Here is a 21,704-nt window from a genome sequence, read left to right as displayed (position 1 = left end):
TACATCTATACGAATTCTTTGCGAAATCTTTGAAATATTTGTGAAATTATTTAAATCTTTGGAAAATCGTTGAAATCTTTATGCATCAGTTGAAGAAATATTTGGAACATCATTGAATTCTTTATAAAATATTTGAAGTTTTTTTTTATTTGGTAATATTCTTGAAATTATTTAAATATTTGGAAAATCATCGAATTCTTCGTGAAATCTTTTGAATGTATCAGAAATCTTTCCGCAATAGTTGAAGTCTTCGTATAATATTTGGAATTAATCTAAAATCTTTGTGGAATAGTTGAAATCTTTGTGAAATCTTTTAAATCTATCCGAAATATGTGTAATATTTATGAAATCTTTGAAATCTTTAGGAAATGTCTCAAATATTTGGTAATATATGTTTGATTATTAAAACCTCTGTGAAATCATTGGGATATCATTGAAATCTGTGTGAATTTATTGAAATATTTGGAAAATCATTGAAGTCTGCAAAATATTTGTTATTTATCCGAAATCTTTTCAAATATTTTATAATATTTGCGAAATTCTTGAAGTCTTTGAAAAATCATCCAAGTCTTCGTGAAATCTTTTGAATGTATCCGAAATCTTTGTGGCATAGTTGAAGTCTTTGTGAAATATTTCTAATCTTTATGAGATGTTTATAAATCATTTATGAAAAGGTAAAAATATTTGCGAAATATTTTTAATATTTTTGAAATATTTGGTAATATTTGTGATATTATTTAAATCTTTTTGAAATGTTTGATGGGAAATCATTAGAGTCTTTGTAAAATCTTTTAAATTTGTCCGAAATCTTTGCAAAGCCTTTGAAATCTTTCTGGAATCTTTGGGTAATCATTTAAATCATTGGCAATATGAATTCTGTGCATATATTTATTATTTATTATTGTTCTTCGCTGCTTCTGGCCCTTAGCAACGATGAATGCAACTCTCTAGCAAAGGACAATAACAAATTTTAATAAAGGTCAACCTCGACCTTTAACAACATTCAATAACATCCTATAGTAACGCCTTAAAACATCCCCTAGCAACAGACAGTAATAACACTTGGCAACCCTTAAGTACGACGCTTAGTCCCATGGGTTAGGGAGGGGGTTTGAGAGGTAGAAGAGGCGAGGTAGAAAAGTGGGCCGGATGAATACGTGAAATGAGTGGGTTGACCCGTGGATGAGGGTTTCTGACCTATGGATGAGATCGAATGAGGAGAAGGGGTCTCCAGGGATGGAGGGGTCGATGTATAGAGAATGTCTCGAGGGATAGAGGGTGTCCAAGGGATATGTGGTGTCCCGTGGAATAGGAGGGGTCTCTAGGTCTAGAAAGCAATACCCCCTCTCCCCATAGTTTCCATTTCCGGAGAAAGAAAATCCGTAATTTTTGGATTTTCGAAATATTGAATTTTCTAAAAAATGAAATCATATTCTAGGGTTTCATCGAAACGTGCTTAACTTTTGAGAGATAGCAGAGGAGTGTCTACGAAATAAAAGCATACTAATAACTTTTATTTTCAACCCACCCTCACCCTACATGCGGCCCCGCAAAAATAAAAAAACTACATTTTTACCTATTATTGTTACTTTTTAGCATTTTCTGTCATTCTTTTCATACAATAATTACTAATGGACAATTTGAACATTCACCATTACTTTTTTAACAATTTTCAATTATATAATCAAATGGAAATTATTTAAACAATTATTTATTCCCAAAATGTGTAAAAAAATAATCGTATTTTCTGAGTGAAATGCGATATTTTGTCATTGTTTGGACGAGTAAATTTGTCTAAAAACAGTATGTCACTATTTAAACAATTATTGCTTCTTTATTTTTAAATTTTATAAAAATTGAGTCAGAGATGACCACTTTTTTCAAATTAGTGTCATATGCTACTTTTTGTTGAATAATTACATCATTTTGATACATTTCTTCTAATATTTAACAAATTTCTGTTTATTTAAATTATTTTTATTTGCTGAAGAATGCATTTTTCGATAACTAAAAAAATGAAATAAAATAGAACACATAGGATGAATGACCATTTTAAAAGTCTTTTTGGAAAAATAATCATTTAAACAAATCATATTTGTTTAAATAATTAAAAACTGGTTAATGTATTCTTTCTATACAAAATACAGTCCGAAATGGACTGGCATGTGTCTTATTTTATTTCATTTTTATAGTTATCGAAAAAAAACTGCTTGAGCAAATAAACATTGTTTAAACAAATAGAAATTTATTAAACATTACAAGAAATGTATTAAAATTATTTAATTATATAACAAAACGTAGCATAGGATTATAATTTGAAAAGAAAGTTGATATCTTGCTCAATTTTTAGAAATTTTGAAAATAAAAAATAAATAATTGTTTAAATAATTGAATAATGTTTTTAGACAAATTTACTAGTTTAAACAATAAGAAAAAATTACATTTCAATAAAAAAATACGATTGTTTTTTACATTTTTTTAAGAATAAATACTAATTGCTAAATAATTTACTTTTGTTTGAGAACTTAAAAATTGTTTAAACAGGCACGGGAAATATTGAAGTCGTCTATTACTAATTATTTGTATGAAAAAGATGACGTTAATTGCTAAAAAGTATCAAGAATACGTAAAAATGTAGGTTTTTTTTGTCATATTTGTGGCGTTACGGGGAGGGTGAGGGCGGATTGGAAATAAAAGTCATTAGTATGTTTTTATTTCGTAGATACTCCTCTTTATTTCCTAAAAAGTTTGGCACATTTCGATGAAACCCTTGAACATGAGTTCAATTTTTAGAAAATGCAAAATACCCCATGTTAATTAATTTGGATTTGAAAGTGCCCGGTGGTACGTGTTAAAATTCTAATTTCTAACAAAAAATTACGGATTTTCTTTCTCCGAAAATGGAAACTTGGGAAGGGGGGGGGGGTGTCTTGCCCTGTAGCTGGAAAAGCGTTTTTTGGACCACCCTAATGACCATATTCATGTTTTTTCTTACGATGTAAATTTTAAATAAATAATGCACAAGGTACTGCAGAGTGAGTCACGTATTAGCCGATTTTTCTGGATTTCTGGGTAAGTCTGAATTTGAGACTGAGGTTTTGAATTCTGCTGAGATTATTTTTTACCTTGACTATCTCACTACTGTCTCTTGCGCTCCTTGTCCCCTCTTCCCTACATCCTATCTACATCCTAGTGGTATATTGTTATTGAACGTTGCCACGGAATATTTCATTGGCAACATTTTCAGTTTTTATTGATAACAAATCTAATTGACATATTGGAAAAACGAATGTTTAAAATTGTTATATTTTCTATTGTTGGACCGCATATGCTTTTTTATAGTAAGTATATGTTTACCTTCAACATGTGCGTAAAAATTAAGTTGCCCCCCCCCCCCCCTTCTTCATAAGTAGTTACGTAATACTTGAACGTCTCCTAAGTAAAGCTCATCTACTTTTAAAACTCAATTCTAGAATTCATATACTCTAAATTCAAATCAGTCAAAATATGACTGATTTAATTAATAAAGGATGCTTTGACTGAAAATGCAGTCATTTCTACTAAAGAAAGCGTTGTTTCAACATATGAATCAGTCAGAATATTGCTGAATGAATTAATCAGCTAATCGAAATCACTTATTTTTACTCATTGAAAGTAAATGTTTTGTCCGCTTTCAAAAAAAGTAAAATTATTTCAAAATTAAAGTTCCTAACTAAATTTCTACATTTTAATAATTGATTTAAATTAGCCATAAATGACTGATTAGCACATTGAAAGTTACGGATTAGATCAGTCAAAATTACTGATTTATCTAGTGAACGTTCGTGCTCACGCCCTACGACGTTACTTTATTTAGATCATTCAAAATTACTGATTCGACCAGTGGACGTTACTGACTGGATCAAGTTGTCTTGATTGGTACAAAATAAATCTTCTTGGTTCATAATTCATCTTTATGCGTCAATTTGACTGTTTTAGATTTGCAATACAACGATTTTTGGGCTAAAATATGAACTATTACGTTTATGGTTGAAACTTTATTATTTTTCACATCAAAAATTCAACTACAGTGAAACCCTTAAATACACCTCCCTTTTATACCCATTCTGAGAATTGACGCCGCGCCGCAGGTTGGTGAAACAGGGGGTACTCCGGGTCTGCGGTTGTCACTCAAGCGAGCAATCAGGAGTGAACAAACACATACGGAGCGAGCTCTAATAGGTTTGTTCCCACCCTTCGCCAGCCCCAAAAGCGGTGCAATAGAAGAGTTCACTGTACTTGGTTTAAAGTTCAATTGCGTTGTTAAAAATTATTTTTTTTTTGTAATGACTTATTATTTTAGTTGAAAATTCAAGTACTTGATTTAAAGTTAAACTACTTTGTTAAAAATGCAGTTTTTTGTTAATAATTAATCATTTTAGTTAAAAAACTTATTTTTTTGGTTCACCAATCAACTCCTTTATTGCAATTTGTTTGCTTTCTTTGTTGTTTTTTTTTAAATTGAAGCTATACATTTATTTACTTTATTTTTTGTTAAAAATTGATCTTTTCCAGTGAAAAATCAACTATCGGTTTGAAAATTTATGTATTTTGTTGAAACTTCGCCTTTATTGGTATAAAATGAAAATTTGGTTCAATTCCAATTTATCTTTTTGTTTAAATTCAATAATTTTTTATTTTTTATTAAAATATTCTTGTTCAAGTGTAATATTTATTATAAGTAATAATATTGTGTAAGTAATATTTAAAAAGAAAATTTAATCGTTATGTTATAGTTGAAAATTGATTTTGTGAATCAAAAATGTAATTATTCCTTTTTCGGTTGAAATTTGATTTTTTAGTTGGAAATTCAACTATTTGGTTTAAGTTTCGTCTTGTTTTTTACATTGAAAGTTGTTATTTTTTTGGTAGAAAACTAGTTTTTTGAAATTAAACCAGGGTAGGTTGCAAGTTGAACTGATTTAACAAAACATAATTGTTTTGTGTAATAATTGATAATATAATTTGAAAATTAATATTTCAGTTGAAGATTCATTATTTTGATATAAAAAATTATCTTCTTGGCAGAAAATTAATTAAAATAACTAAACGACTTGTTTCAAAGTTGGACTGCTTTGCGTTTGGTTAAAAATTTCACTATTTTTTTTATACATCGTGAGTTTCAATAAATTTTTTTAGATTACAAATCAATTTTTTTTGGTAAAATTTTTTTGCAAATTCAACTATTTGATTGAAGATTCATGTTTTGTAATGTAAAAATTCGTTTTTTTTTTAAATAAAAAATGACTCTTTTTGGCGAAACTGTTTTGATAAAAATTGATTTTTTGTTGAGAATATCATCTTATTGGCAGAAAATTCATGAGAAAAATAACTGAACGATTTGGTTGAAAGTGGATCTGCTTGGTTAAAAATTATTTTTTTTTTGTAAATCATTTATCGTTTTAGTTTAAAATACCTTTGTGTGGTTAAAAATTTAACTATTTTGTTTCAAACTAATTTTGGTTTGAAATCAATTTTTCTTATCTAATTAAATATGTTTTATTAAACCATTTTTTCAGTTCTAAACTCAACTATTTGATTGAAGATTATTGTTATTATGTTGAAAATTTGTTTTTTCTTCGATTGAAAATTAATCTTTTTAGCGAAACTGCTTTGATAACTAGTAATTATGTTGGTTAATGATTCATCATTCAAGTTGAAAAGTCAGCTCTTTCGTTGAGAATTGATCTATTTTAGTTAAAAATTCAACTTTTTTTTTCAAATATTCATGTAATTTCTTGAAAACTTATATTTTTGGTAGAAAATTAATCTTCTTTGCAGAAAATTCATTTTTTATCAATTCAACTATTCGGACGAAAGTTAGACTGCTTTGTTAAAAGTTCTTTCTCTTTTTTCATGATTCATCATCTTAGTTAAAAATAATCTATTTGTTTATTGATTGAACTATTTTGTTTAAAATAATTTCCTGGGTTCAATATTCAAAAACTTTGTGAAATATTCATTTTTTGGTTAAGGATTTATCACTTAAGCTGGAGGTTCAGCTCTATGTTGAAAATTGAACTATTTTGTTGAAAATTAATTTTCTTGGTTAAAAATTCTTCTTCCTCGGCTGGAAATTGATCTATTTCTTTAATAATTTAACTATTTTGTTTAAAATTATTTTCTAAGTTGAAAACTCAAAAACTTTGTTATATCTTCATTTTTTGGTTAGGGGCTTATCATTTGAGTTTATATCAATCAATTTTATCAGTTTTGCTGAATATTAAACTATTTTGTTAAAAATTAGGTTTTTTCTGTTTGAAAAATAATGTTTTGTAATGAAAATTAAACTTTTCCGTTTTTGGTTGAAAATATACCTTTTCCGGAAGAAATGTTAATAGTTTCAATAATTTAAAATGACTGGTGTCTTTGCTGAGCCACATTAACTCATTAGAAAGTCATATTTAAATGATTCAAATTTAGAGTGTAGATAGTGAGACCTTAAAGAACCAATCTTGGTTAAACCTGACAAATTTTGCAAACTTTAAGACAACCCAATTTTAAATTGTAAATACCCTATTTCACATTTTTCTGGCTTATATTCTCGTTTTTTCAACATTATCGCAATTGTTTTTTACTCGATCATAATAAAATTGTATTTATTTACCAATAATTTGAAAACTTTAGAAACTTCTTCTAAATTTTCGTTATGCTAATTATTAATATTTATACTTCATGTCTCAGTCCTGTAAACTTAGATTTTGAATTTTAGTAAAAATTTTTTGACAATTCGATTGCTTGAGCTTTGTTCCAATTCAGGTGATACTGGCATTAATTGCACGTTTTGATTGTGCGATGAAACAAGAGATAAATAATTGCTTCCATCTTGTATGCATCATCGTGATCTGCCTTATCGAAACCCGCAACGCGATAGGTGTTTTGCTCATTAAGATACGCAAAATCGTAACTTGTACCACGTGTTAGATAACATGTCAATGTAGAGCTTCTACACAAAGTAGGTCAACTCGCATAAGAACGTTGGTAAACATAAAAAATAAATTAGTGTCCCGGTACTTACGATTATATATATGTTAAGCAATTGTATTCCTTCTAAATACAAAAGCTTAATGACCACAGATTTGAAAAGAAATCAATTTATATTTATACCTATATATACCTATTATACCTATATATATATATATAAGATTTCTCGTTTGCAAAGATTCGGTGAGTTGTTTATGTACGAATTATTTTATATCATTGTCTTTATTGCATCATAATTATTCCTTGACTTAGCAATCCAGTAGATTCTGCTACGATGGTAATAAGAAAAAAATGGTATTTAATAATATAGAAGTGATTTATTGAAATTTTGGTTAGGCCCTTTTCTATCGCTTCAAATGTCGATTATAAGGTTTCCTTTCGTATGGAGTACAGACTACACAGCGCATTAATTGTACTCTTTTTCAGTAAAATGATGATCCAATATATTTTTACACTCAGAATAAATTCTGTTGTATTTTTGTGTGATCATATTCATTAAAAAATTGAAGACAAGTTTAAATTAAGATACATATTATGTTGTGTCCTATAAATAAATACCTCTGCATAGGTTTCAAATAAATTTTCTTCCATATAGAAGAAAGGTTTCTACTTTTGTTTTAATAAAAGAAAAAAATGCACACTTTTAATATTATTCAAGCTTATAATTCTATCCACAAAACGTATACAGCCCTCCCATCAGTCTTTAAGTCGACTTTTTTCGATTTCATTTGATGAACGCCTAAAATAAAACACCGAACATACAAACATCATATTTTAACCTACTTTACATTCCAAAATGCTCTCAAAGGAGTCGAAATTAAGTCATTTTCTATGAAAATGGTTAAATTTTCCACTAGCATAGACGAATTTTTAACCAAATGATGAAATCTTCAAATAAAAAAAATTAACTTCAGCTACAGATCCAAAACAGATGACCTTTTTTCATAATAAACAAATTTTCAACAAAAAATTTAACCTTCAAACAGAAAATATGATTTTTCAACAAAACAGTTGAATTTTCATCAAAATATTAAAATTTTTAACAAAATAGTTAATTGTCTGATAACATGGTTAAAGTTTTGACATACAAATATGAATTTTCAAGCAAATAGTTTAGTTAAAAAAATTAATTATCAACTAAACAGTTACATTTACAACTAAATGGGTAAAATTTTTAACTAAATTATATGTTTTTTAACAAATTAGTTGAATTTTCAAGTCAAATGAGTCAACGAAGAAGTTGAATTTTTAAACTACTTTTAGCAAAAAATATAATAGTTGATATTGATTTTTCACAAAAAATATACAATTTCTACCAGAAGAGGGGAAGTTTCAAACAAAAAATGCGAATTATCTAGAAAGCAAGTGAATGTTTTACCCAAAATATGATTTTTATACCAAAAAGTTAATTTTCAACAAAATAGTATAATTTAAAAGTAAAAACTATCAATTTTCAACCAATAAATTAATTTTCAAGAAAGTAGTTCAACTTTCAACCAAGCATTTAAATTTTTAATCAAGAAGGTTCAGTTTCAACCAAAAAATGCGAATTTACAACGAAATGCACAATTTTTCAAACAAATTTTCCAATCAACTGAATATTTAATAGAGTACCTAGCATATTGTGGTGAACAAATTAATACAGGGGAAAATGATTATGAAGATAACTATGGAAGCCGCATTAAAATATGTCGAAAAAACCATTTTCTTGAACTTTCAAACTTCAAATAATTTCTGCTAACGGAAGATACCGTTTTAAAAATGTGTAAAAAATCACAAAAAGCTATTTTTATATATAAAAAGAGATTTCTCCAATCCTGATTGAAAAACTAAAAGATTGATTTTTTCGGTCCGTCCTAGTGCACATGTACACTTGAATTTTAAAACTAACAAGCTTTTAAAGCAATTTCTTAACTATTTTTTTAAATTTTGTTTTTCTTTTTTAAAGGAAGATTAATTTTTCAATTAAAATTTCAACTATTCCTTTTTTAATGAAAATATATAACTTTTTTTGTTGAAAATCCCATTTGTTTTACTTCAAAGTTGTCTAAAACACTTTCGGCTGGTCCTAGGAATTTGTAAATCTTCAAGAAGTGGGATTTCGTACTAGGTTAATATAGATAAATCTAGAAAGAAAAAAATTAATAAAAGCAAAATAAATTACATAATGAATAACAAACTTAGGTTCTGAAACATTATTTTAAAAAATCCTTAAGGGCCAAGGGCCAGAGTTATTCTTATTGAGAGTGGTCTCATGACAGGGAAGTTAGGGAAATGCCAGGGAAATGAAACAGCTGTCAGGGAAAATAGAAATTGATATGTTTTAATATTATTTTGGAAGCACTTCCTAATATTAATATCAATATTTTGTCAACGTTGGGATACATGTTCTTTACTCAATTAATACATACTGACATGTATAGCGCATTTTTCTGACTTGTTACACTATTTTTCTTGGCACATTATTGAAACCTTATTGGCTTTTGTATCACTTTCCTGTTAGGGAAATTCGTCTAAATGACAGGTAAATGGTAGGGAAATTAAAAAATCCAATCTTGTGGCCACCCTGGATACCATTAGGCAAAATTCCTTTCGGTATTCTTTTTTTTTACATTTTCATCATTTATGATTGAGAAAGTATTAGAATTGTCGGAAATTTGACATCATACTTTTTCAACGGATCTCCACGTTTTGAGGCCCCCTGAATCCGAAAATCAGGTTTTCACGATGGCGTCTGTCCGTCCGTCCGTAAACACGATAACTATCGAAAAAATGAACGAATCAAATTCATCTTTGGCACTCTTTTTTTAGGTTCTAAAAGAAAGGATGAGTTCGTGAACCAGCCATTTTTCATAAAAATTCAAAAAGTGAGCGCATTTTGAAAATTTTTGAGACCACTTTTTTCTGAATTTGAAAATTCTATGAACGGATATTTATAGTATTAAAGGGAACAAACAATTTATCCTTATGAATTTTTTCGATAAAAGAAAATTCTCAGAGTTATAGCGTTTTCAAAATTTTTTTAATCAACCGAAAATGAAAATTTGAAGCCGAAAAACGAACGATATGAAAAAAAGTCAAGAAAAGAAAAACATTTCTTTTTGAAATCCCTATCAGATTATCCTAACCAATTTTTGGATTTTCTTAAAAATCGAAAATTCAAATTTTGATGGCACAAAAAATAATGGAAAATAAAAAATTACATTTTGTGGACAAACTATGTAGGATACGAAAAAAGATGAATTAACAAAAATGGTTATCCCAAAAAAGATCTACAATTTCGTTAAGAATCACTTCTTGATAACACGCGTACTTTTTGTTTTAATCATGAAGAATAATGTTGAAAAAAATTTTAAAAAAACTGTGTGGAAAAACGACGAAAGTTACGAGAAAAAATCCAACAAAACCTGTTTACAAATGTCTGTCGGAAATCGAGCGCGCGGCGCGAGTGTCACGATGAAAATGTATACCTCAAAGCCTAGATAGAGTTGAAAAACTTAATTTTTGACTATAGTTAATTGAGTAGACAATTCAGAATATGAAGACGCATATAAATACTTCCATCTAAAAGAGATCTTTTTGATAAAGTTTTTTTCAAGTATTCCAAATGCAAAGAATAAATATCCGAGCGTGAAGCGCGTGGTGTAATTATGTTCGAGCGCGAAGAGCGAGGTTAACTATTATCGGGCTCGAAGCATGAGAGTCAACCGTCGCGCGCCCTAAGCGCGCTCAAACTTGAGAGCACTACACACATTACACGAAAGAGAATGAGATTTAAAAAAAAAACGACCTTTTACGCACCCTATCAGTGCACGCTGAATTTACTGTGAGTAATTTAATATGGATCTGACCTGTCTCATGCAAGATTTAACGTACAATTGATGAATTTTCTTGAAATGAACCTATTTTTTAATTTTATTATACAACCATTATATACTATAAAATAATTATAAAGGGAAAAGTGAACGGAAAAGAAAAGTTGTTAGTTTAAAAAAAAGCATGATGTTCCGAAGATGAAGCGTGTTAAACATTCGTCTTTTTAGATACAATTATGTTATTTTGAATTTTTTGTCTTAGAAAAAAGTAATCTTTTTTTTATCAAAGTTCATCTTTTGTAGTAAAAAATTAATTTTTTTAAATTAAAAAGTCTGCTATTATATTTTTGGTCTAAAATTCATATCTTTTAGTTAAAAAATCTACTATATGGTGCAAAATTTCATTATTTTGTTGAAAATGCAACTATTTCATTCAAGTGACTTTCTGAGGTTGAAAGTTAATTATTTTTATTTGAAAAACCTTTAATATTTATCATTTAGAATTCATCTCTTTTGGCTAAAAACTCTACTTTTCCGTAGAAAATTTCATTTAAATATTTAAAATTCAACTGTTCTCTTAAGTCATTTTTTGGTCCAGAATTCATCTCTTTTGGTCAAAAAATGTACTATTTGATGGAAAATTTCATTATTATGTTGGAAATGTAACTATTTCATTAAAATGTAATTTTCTTTGATTTAAAGTCCATTCGTTTGATGTAAAATATGTGCAATATTTGATTTTGGATGCAGAATTCATCTTTTCTGTTTAAAAATTCTGCTATTTGGTGGAAAATTTAATTATATTGTTTAAGATTCAACTTTTTTTGTTCGATCGAGATTTAAACTGCTTTTTTAACATTCTTCTTTTTTTTTGATAAAAATACGTCTTCTCAGATTAGAAATTCATCTTTTGGTAGAAACGTCATCTTTGGTGTTAAAAAATCAAACATTTGGTTGAAAATTTATCTTCGTAGGCTGCAAATTCAACTATTTGGTTGAAAATTCAAATTTGTTGTGGAAAATTCGCCTTTTTCTTTGATTATTTATTTTTTGATAGACAATTTAACTATTTCATTGAATATAATTCTTTCTTGGTTGAAAGTTAACTTCTTTGTTGAAAATTCATCTTTTCGGGTTTGAAAATCAAGAGATTTGTAAAAAATCCGAAATGTTCTCTCGAAAACTCAACTTTTCACTTAAAAGACATTGTTTCGGTAGAAAGTTCCACTTTTTTGAAATGAAAATATTTCGGATTGAAATCTTAGAGATATGACGCCTAGATTATTGTTATTGAAAATAATTTATTCCTCTATTATACAAATATTTTCTTTAAAAATCACCCTGTTACCCTTTCAGAGCATTTTGGATTATGAAGTCTGAAATAACTTGTACAATAATATGCATGATATATTTTATCTTGTAGTTCTAAAATGTTTATTTTCTTCAAATTTTATACAATAAAGCAATTAGTATTGAATAATTATTATTACAAGCGATTAAACGCCAAGCGGAAAAAATGTAATTATTGACCAGAAAAACCGGGAAATATCCTTTATTTTTTTTTTTAATTTCAATGGCAACCCTGTTTAAATGACATTATTATTCCACTTTTTTTATTTATACGAACCCTTTTTTGAGTGAATTGTTTTGTTTCGTCTAAGTGTATTTGAATATAACCTTGTCTCTCAAAATAGACAAAATTACATGTAGCACACCTGTGCACTTGATTATATACCTGTCCGATAATTTTTCTAGCAAGACAGGTACAATTCGAAATCCACCGTCTCGCGTGGCGCCGCCTCGCGTATGCTTTCGTCTCGAGGCTCTTATCATCCAGTTACGCAATCGCGGCAACAATATCGGTCGGTAGGTCGGTTTCCCATCGCATGCGACGTACGCGTATAGACGACGCAACGTGCTGCGAATTATAATGTGAGCTATGAAGAAAAGTTACGGGGAAGATAAGGATGAGGAATGATAGAACGCTGGGGAAGAACAGCGACAGGAGGAAAACAAACATTCTCAAAAGAAAGTAATGAGTCACGTAGTACATATTCAACAACTGATTGATAAGGAAAAAAAGTTTAAAAAAGACTTTATACACTTTCAGACTCATTTTTTCGAATAAAACAACAAACTGCCTCTTGGTGATCATCCATAACTTGGGGAAAATATTTCAAACCGTCAAATTTCTATAGACTAAATAGTAACATTCATTAGAATACTTTTTCCACAGCTATCTATTACGACGTGTATACTATAATATAATCGATATCGATTAACTATATCTACTTATGTTCGCTAAAAAGAATCGCCTGTTATCAAGCTTGAAAAGTAGAATCACCATGGTTACATTTTACTAGAATGCCATGATGCTTCTCATCACCAGTTATACGATTATTCCAAGAGCGCTGCTGATAAGCAAGACGTTTTTGATAGCGGAAACAAGGTTACCGCTATTTTTGTCGCTTCTATCTTTCGCTCTTATCGTGCAGAGTTGAGGATGCTACGATTTTGGACCAGCAGCGCACATAACAAACGAATTCCTCCACACCGAGAGGCACGCGGCAAGTGCACCTTCTTCGCATCAATCCCTGAGGTACAAACCACCCCTTCCACTTCCTGCCACGAAAACGACAGGCGGAAACACCCTCGAAGTTTGCTCGTCCCCGCACATTAAACAGGGAAAGGTGCTTTCCTCGAACGATCACTGCGTTGCATCGATGGCATGACGACGACGGGGACGTCAACGTGAATACGAGGTCGAGGTGGTGGAGCTTGAGGGCGCCTGCGTGGGGTTCGACGACGACGCGCGACGCAGCGGCGACGAAGCGGCGGCCGAAGTTCTCCGAGTGAGCACGGCTACGTGGAGACTCCGGACGGTCTGGCCTGGCACAGGCTACAACTCGCAGTGTTCCAAAAGTCGGCAACACGCACGAACCGCACGTCGACGCCTAAACACGCAGAACAAGATACGAACACGCACGCGAACACACCCGAACACGTCTTAAACATATTCGAAACCGAAAAAAAAACACACGCATACGTCAAACGCGTCGTCTTCGCGACTTGCTGAACGATAGTCTTCTTCACTCTCCTGGCAGACGTGCTGATCCTGCGCGAGGCAGCTCCGAGTAGACGACTCGAGGCCCAAGGGTAGTACCGACAACGGCTGTTCCAGGTCACGCCAGCCCAAACGAGCCCTCGTGGAAATGTTGTCCATCACGAGGAGAATACGCTAACCTAGACGGTGGAGGTGGAGGTCGGTGGACCAGGAAGGATAACGTTGGATTAAGGGTCACCTGGATTTGTCCTAGTTGCAGGAGTATTGTGGACCTCGAACCCTTACCGTCCCTGACCTTCCTTTACAGCATACCTAGACAGTTACTCAACGTGTGTCGCGGGTTTTTGAGGAAGTATTGGATTTCGCGAAACGAGTGCCGAGCGTGAGTGTCGTAACCCAGATCCTTCCGGTTCGTGGATTTAGTGTTAAATTGGTTCCAATCATTTGGAATCATCGTGCGGGGTAGTAGGGCCGACTTGTGATAAAGATACCTTATTCAAACACGGAAGCGAAAAAAACGAGGCGTTTACTGAGGCCCCAACTAGGTCTGACAAACGTAAGCATAGGTCTAGTGAGTGAGAAAGTGCTGCTAACGTGAGTTGATGAATGGGACTCTGATTTGACAATCAGAAAGATGATCCATGATCGTCTCTTTTCGAACAACCCGATACGATTGTCGACTGGGGTAGTTCATTAGTATTTACCCTAAACGGAAGTGATCTCTTGCAAGGTGTGACGCAACACCAGGGGAAGTTATCAAGTAGAATTCCGTCAACAAACAACGTGAACCTACATCTTTCGAGGTTTTCGGTGCGTGTCTTGATGAGCGTGGCGTGGATCGATAGTGGCCTCGCGAGCTTTAGTCGACGTTGACGTTGACGAAATACCCCCTGGTGACTTCACTGTCCGGCACAAGGTGAAAATTCACCAGCCGAATCGAACCGATTCGAGGCAGCTTATCACCCGGTAGAAATCGCTAATCTTGCGATTTATGGGGGACTTCGGCGCGGCCAGTCTTTTTTCCAACACCTGCGGCCCCACCTCCAAACCATTCACCGTCAACTCTACTAGTGCAACAATAACCATCACAACCACGGCAATGCAGGACGATTTGCTTATTGAGAAGCAGGGCTCAGCAAAGCCCCCACTCTCACCTGGAGGTGTCTTGGATCAGAGCGGACAGGACAAATCAAAAGATTGCGTAGATGTTGACAACATCACAATAACCCAGAATAACACACCCACAGACAAGGACATGTCCTGCAATACCACTTCCAGTTTGCAAGGTTTCTCGGACCCGGTCAGGGTACCAAGCCTCTGGGCAGCTCCGGACGACTCTAGTTTGCATCAGCTTCCAGTGAATGGATCCATCGCAACCTTTCAAAACTTCCCAACTGGTGGTCCTGGACTCTTTGCTGGATCCAGCGCTGCAGGTCGTCGAGCCATCACAGCTAGTCACAATTTTCCACAACATGGAAATTCAGCACCAGGCAGCAGGCATGGTCTACCAACACCGTCCGTTCAACAACAGCAGCAGCAACAACAGCAACAGCAGCAACAACAGCAACAGTCCTCCCATCCTGGGGTTTACGTTCAGGGAAAAGGGTATGCTGCCTGGTCAGGTGGTCCACAAGCACCACAACAATGGGGCGGCGGACCTCAGGCCGCTGCACAGAGTCCTGCTCTTTCGCCTTGGAGTCGCGGAAGATCCGTGCCAAATTTGCCGCCGCTGCATTCATCTCTTCACGCTGCAGCTGCTGTTGCTGCAGCGGCGGGTCTTCAGAACAGGAAACCAAGTCCAACCTTCCCTGGACATCCGGTTCCTACAGGTCATCCGTCAAGCATTAGTCCAGTTAAGTTCCGGAGAAGCACTTCTTATCCCGGAAAGGGGAATCTTTATCCGCCACAACCAACACCCACGTTTGAAGTCACCTCAGCTGATGAACGAGATCTTATGCAGATGCCACCCTATCAGCAGGTGCGTATTTGTTTTAAAATGCACGAGTGTTTTAATGTTGGATTTTTTAAATATGTGAAACTTTTATGAAGTATAGTGAGTACTCATTATACGGTAGTTAGATTTTTCGTTTCTGTGGCGCTAAAATAAGCGATACTATGAGTCGAGAAGTTCAAGGACGTGTGATGCAGCGAGCCAGCACATTAAGTGGGGTGTGCTTGCGATTATATGCGTATTGCGTAATTCGATGGAAAAGAATGCGGTGTTCATTATACGAGCTGAACTGTATGCCACATAATTCTTGACATTCTTTACAAATTCGGTAATCATATTTATGAGAGTCAGGTGAATTAACAAGATACTTGTACGTAACCTAGGTTCCACACATAATTTTTGAGTATTGTGAGTTTCAACATGATTCAAAACTTATTTAAATTCAAAATTCCTCTTACTAAGTTTCAAAATACAAATTTAGTGTTTTCTAAATCAAGGATACAGTCAGAAATAAAAAATCACAAATTTTCTGTTTGTTAAAAACTACACAGTTTTTTAACGTTTACAGTCTGTGAAAAAACTGCTGAATTTACCAGCATTTGCCACTTAGTAAATAGGAAGCCATTAAAAATGTCTTATCTTATCGGAATTTTTCAAATTTCAAATTCACTGCAGCAAGATTCTGTCTTAAAATATTTTCCGTATAAAAACAAATTGTTAACCAAATTTTGAATGTATGATTTTTATACGAAACGTTTCCATACCGTTTAAAGTATATTTTTAAACAAGTCTGACAAGAAAGTATGGACATTTTTAATTAAGTGGAGACAATACTTAAAAACATATTTCCTAAAATAATAAATAATGAAATAATAAAAATAATTATAATAAAAAATCAATTTTACGTTGTGCAACATTTTTTTTAAATCAATATTTTTACCAGGGTAAAATTAAAGCTTTAGCGAGAAATTAATCTTGGTATACGAAAAACTTGAATGCGTTTTGATAAATTTTATAAATTTCAATACTAAAAAAATCCTGTGCTTTTTAAACAACTTTTCCTAAAAAATATATTGTGCTAGTTTTTTTTGGAAAATTTTATACGAAACATCTTTTCTAGGTACACGATTACTTTTAGTCAAAACTGAGAAAGTTATGTAGATTTTTATTCTTTGCACATTTTTTCTCACATCCCACATTTATCTTATCTAAAAGTTATCTTTCAAGTTCCTTATTTAATGAGTACTTAAGCATTATTCGATATCACTTAAACTTGGCAAACTTTTTCGAAATTGAAATAAATACTGGGAGGAGGAGAAAAAATATTTAAAACTGTTCTATTGTAAATATGTAGATTTTTTAAAATCATTATTTATACGGTACATGAAGATTAGGTAATTTCTCCCATTTCCTCATGATGCAGTACTTTAAGCTGATATTTCAATTTCCGATAAGATCGATAATCCAAAAATTAATATTATTAATTTAAAATATTGCATTTCAGTATAAGAAAAAGGCTCATAGGTATTCGGATATATCTTGATTATACATATTAATTGGGAAAAGATAATTTTTAGATGATCATGGATTGGGTCACTTTCATTAATCCTTTATAACTTTTTGATTGACTTGTTTGGCGTGTTAATTTTCACCTTAAACTAAGATTATTGGAATTATCAGTGATTTATGCATGTTATCCTTTAGAAAATTTAGTAGGTATTTTTAAAAATTTGTAGAAAAGGTGCAGCTATCTTATTTTTTTCATGCAAAATATAAGTACATTACATCATCATTTAACAATATGCTTCCAATGATCAACACTATCAAAGTATTTGATCAAATATGCTATCGTCATATGAGTTCATTCATAAAACATTTGCGCTAGCAATTCTGTTTAGTAATGAGGTACATATTAATTTACCGAAAAAGATAAAATCCAACTATGGAGTCTTTGTTTACGCATTGGGCATAAATTCATTTTGCCTTCCGTTCGTTTGTTCATTTTGCATAAAGCAATTTTTCATATTTAGGCCTTTACAGACCAATGTAGCAAACGAGGTAGCAAATTGAATAAATAAAAGTCACAGTTATTATTTACTTTATGTTTTTTTAATATTCATTAAGCAATTCTGTAAACAAAATTTAATTTATAGCTACAATATAAATTTTAATTTAATGGACTATTGTAATAGTTTTCTTCAGCATTTCACTTTGAAAAGTTGATCAAGTCTGAAAGAATGACTAAGTGATTTAAATCCATTGTTCATTGAAATTCAAGGCGTTTTTTTAAAATTATACCTGGAAAAATGCATAATAACGTTGACCTACCTGAATAACTCTGAACAAATAAAGAATTTTGAACTTTATTAATTTCTTTTAGGATCAAGTGAATGTTCTCTCTCTCTCTCTCTCTTAAAATGTATATTGAATAATACTATTACTTTGTCTTAATGACCAATGTGTTAATTTTTCATTTGTAAAGATAAAAGTGGACTTTTTTAAATAATTTAATTTAAAAGCTATTTTATTATAATTGTTTTTGAAATAACCAGCTACACGAAACCATTTTTTTCTGTAGAAAAAACGTTAGGTCCATAAAGGGTTAATTATAATAATTTCCGGACAATTATTCGATCTTGCCTGTAATAGATTATGACTCCATCAATTTACTGCGTATTTTATTGGAATTTTTTTATTTTTAATTAGAGTAGACTTTAGCCTTTGCATATAAAAATTTAAATAATTACAAATAATTAGAAAGAAATAAAGTAAGGGATTCTAATAAAAGTATTAACAACGTCTGATATCGACGTTAAAAATGGTGAATATGCAAGTATAGTAAGCACATATGTACTGTCGCTACTGAATTTTAAGATACAAAGGTTTTGGTAAATTAAATATTAATATTACATTTGAAATACATAAGTATTATCTCTACATGATTCTATATTAAATTCAATATCCTTTCACATTGAATTGGTCAAACCGTTGTATCTTAAATAAAATTTAATATACCGTACATTAAAATAAATATAAAATTAAGTATCTACAAAAGCGAATATACTATATTGTATATAATAATGTTGGAAACGTTTCTAGCAGTCTACAAAAACACATGTTTACGCGACAGTTTCCAAATAGAGTGTTATCATGCAGATAAAATAGTAGTAAAAATGATATAAAATCTTTGGATAATTTTGATAATAAGGAAACTCCAGTATGGCTTTAAGAATGTTTACTACAACGTCTGAATTTTTATTTCTTATCACATTGCGTACCTTTACCATTTTTATTTATTTTTTTATTTTGTCTTGAACATCTAAGAATCACTTGGTTTCTTGCCAAGTTTAACGAATTGAATCTTCTCTGTTTTCAATTCGATTAACCATGAAATTCAAAAAAAGATTAATTAACGTGTGTTCAACCTTGTATTTTCAAAAAACGTGTATGGTTCTTACAAACATTCTGCTGCCTAATTGAAAATCCCCTCATTTCCTATTTTTAAGTCAGAAATGATAAAATCTCGACTGAAAATATTGTAATTTCAAGCAAAGAGTTAGGTTTCACAAAGAAATTTTAATATTTAAATAGTCGCAAATTTTAGATGCAACATTTACTGGTTTTCGCAGAATGCTTGGGTAATGTCCTTGGGTTGCATCTAAATCTGCGTTGACGTCGCCAAAGGACATAAGTATGATTGAAAGTCACAACGTAAATATACGAGTAAATAACTTGAGACCATTGCGTTTCTTTGCACTGACAGCACAGAAATGCTGTTCATTTCTCTTTTTAAAGAATGTTACTTCAAATTTTTGCTTCTACGTTCCCTTAATGCAATACTTGAATGGAATTTTTTTATTTCCTTTTCATTTATTTGAAGCACAAGGTATTATGTTTTTTACAGGCAGTTTTTCGTCTCTATTGGAAGAAAGTAAAATGTTCTTTATGAATCTGAGAATTCTGTCCCCGTTTATTTGAAATCAATAAAGGGTAATTCAGCTTCAGTGAACGCTGATGTGATAGTTTGGATCGATCGTTCGGTTTGAACTGTAATTGAAGGAAAACTCAAGTCATAATCTACCAATCGGATGGTTCCTTCAGGAGTTCAAGTTTCACTTATTTTAAGTAGATGCGATATAACCGCCGGGCTTTAGAAAATCGATTGAGCTTCGCGAAGCGTAGGTCGCGGAAGGTTTTAGTTCAAGCAGCAATTTTCTGCGTACTCGATCATTTCTGCATTTTCTTCCGATATCTTTAACCTAAATAATTTTTTTTTGTTTCCTGCCCCGAAAAAACAAAAAATTTTTTTCGATAATAATGGCTTTATGTCAAATCCACATCCTTTAAATATTTTTCGCTGGCCTATATTTCATCGTCAAAATTTATCCAAATATAGAAAGGTTATGATTATTTTTTTTTATTCTTCAATACAAATATATTAAAATTACAAATCTTGTCTGTAGTGTAGAATTTGAACTCTTTCTAAGGTTTTTCGAGATTAGAGCCACGGTAGCTCGTGTGCCAGTGCACCGGACTCCTAAGCAGGAGGTCCCGGGGTTCAATCCCTGAGTAGGGTACTAATGGAAATTTCATATCCACTTCTACCGAGGCACTGGAGGTTTGAAACACGCTTTAAACTGTTAATACTCCTAGTTAAAACTTTATGTGGTTCGATGCATCATCCAGCTACATATAACTCAATTTGAAATTTCACTCAATTTTGAGCACACACAAATTGTTTAATGGGATTTAAAACTTAATAGTAATTGTCTTCGCAATTGATCAATTTGAAATTATTCAAATGTTAATATCGAACGCTTCAAATATAGAAATTGTTTTATTTCTAAAAATAAAAAAAAAGATATAATTGTTTATTTTTAAGCATATCAAGTTACATTTTTTTAGTTTTTACTGCAAAAAGTTAACATTTTTTTAATTTATACAGCTTTTAAAATGAAACTTTTTAACTTTAGAAATTTCAATAAGACAGTTTTTTCAAATTTTTTATGATGAAAACCAATTCAACGTGGAGGCATCGTGAAACCAGATAAATCTTCTAAACAGAAATTGTGAAAAATTGAAATTCTAAAGATGTGCGAAATTGTCGTTTTATAAAAAAAAATCCTTTCTGTGCGCCTACGCGGAAAGAAATTTCGGGAGATTAGTTCACGGCACTACTCCTTGATTTTATTACGTTTTGGCGCGAGAACTAAGATCTCGGTACCCTGGGTTTTGAAGCATAGGTCTCCGTGTAGAGACTATAAAATGAACTATTTGTGCAAATTTTAAAAAAATATATTGAAAAAGAAATAACAATTTTAAGGATTTGTTAAATTATGTACGGAAACAAGAAATTCGTGACAATTTAAAATAAAATATTTTATCAACGAAATTTAAAAAACAATTGTATGTTTTGAGAACATTTAATAATAAAATAAAAATAAATGGTCTTATTAGGATTGCTGGGAATACTTTAAATGATGGAAAAAATTCGAAGAAGTTTAGAGTAAATTTACAAGTTTCGAAAATATTCAAAAATGATTTAGGAATTTTCAAAAGTTAAAAAAAAATATAATTTGTTTAATCAAAAGTCTTAGAAAAACTAAAAATGATTTATTTTTAATCAATTAAAAAAAAATGTTCAAAATAGTTTCCGAATTTTTCAAAAAAGACTGGAAGGTTTGTAGGCAATTATTTCAATCCTGCAGGTTTTTTGAAAAATTGCAGGAAAAATTCAAGTTTCAAGATAATAACAACATTTTCTTTTGATTGCAAGAAAATTAAAAAAAATATTAACAAAATTTTCAACAGAATATTTAAGATGATCTAAAATGTATATTAAATGTATAAA

At 31.2% G+C, this 21,704-nt stretch overlaps 1 protein-coding gene across 1 annotated transcript in view; it reads left to right on the top strand.

Moving 5' to 3' along the window:
- The first annotated feature begins 13,685 nt into the window (after positions 1-13,685).
- LOC117167388 (cytoplasmic polyadenylation element-binding protein 2) overlaps positions 13,686-21,704 on the top strand; it is a 692,172-nt gene continuing 684,153 nt past the window's right edge. The window contains exon 1 of the mRNA XM_033352277.1: positions 13,686-15,880. Coding sequence (XP_033208168.1) covers positions 14,894-15,880 — 987 coding nt within the window. The 5' untranslated portion in view covers positions 13,686-14,893. The remainder of the gene's footprint in view (positions 15,881-21,704) is intronic.

Source organism: Belonocnema kinseyi, chromosome 2 (genome assembly GCF_010883055.1).
Source record: "Belonocnema kinseyi isolate 2016_QV_RU_SX_M_011 chromosome 2, B_treatae_v1, whole genome shotgun sequence".
NCBI lineage: Eukaryota > Metazoa > Arthropoda > Insecta > Hymenoptera > Cynipidae > Belonocnema > Belonocnema kinseyi.
The sequence above is the reverse complement of the archived record's forward strand: the minus strand, read 5'-3'. Positions and strand labels throughout refer to the sequence as shown.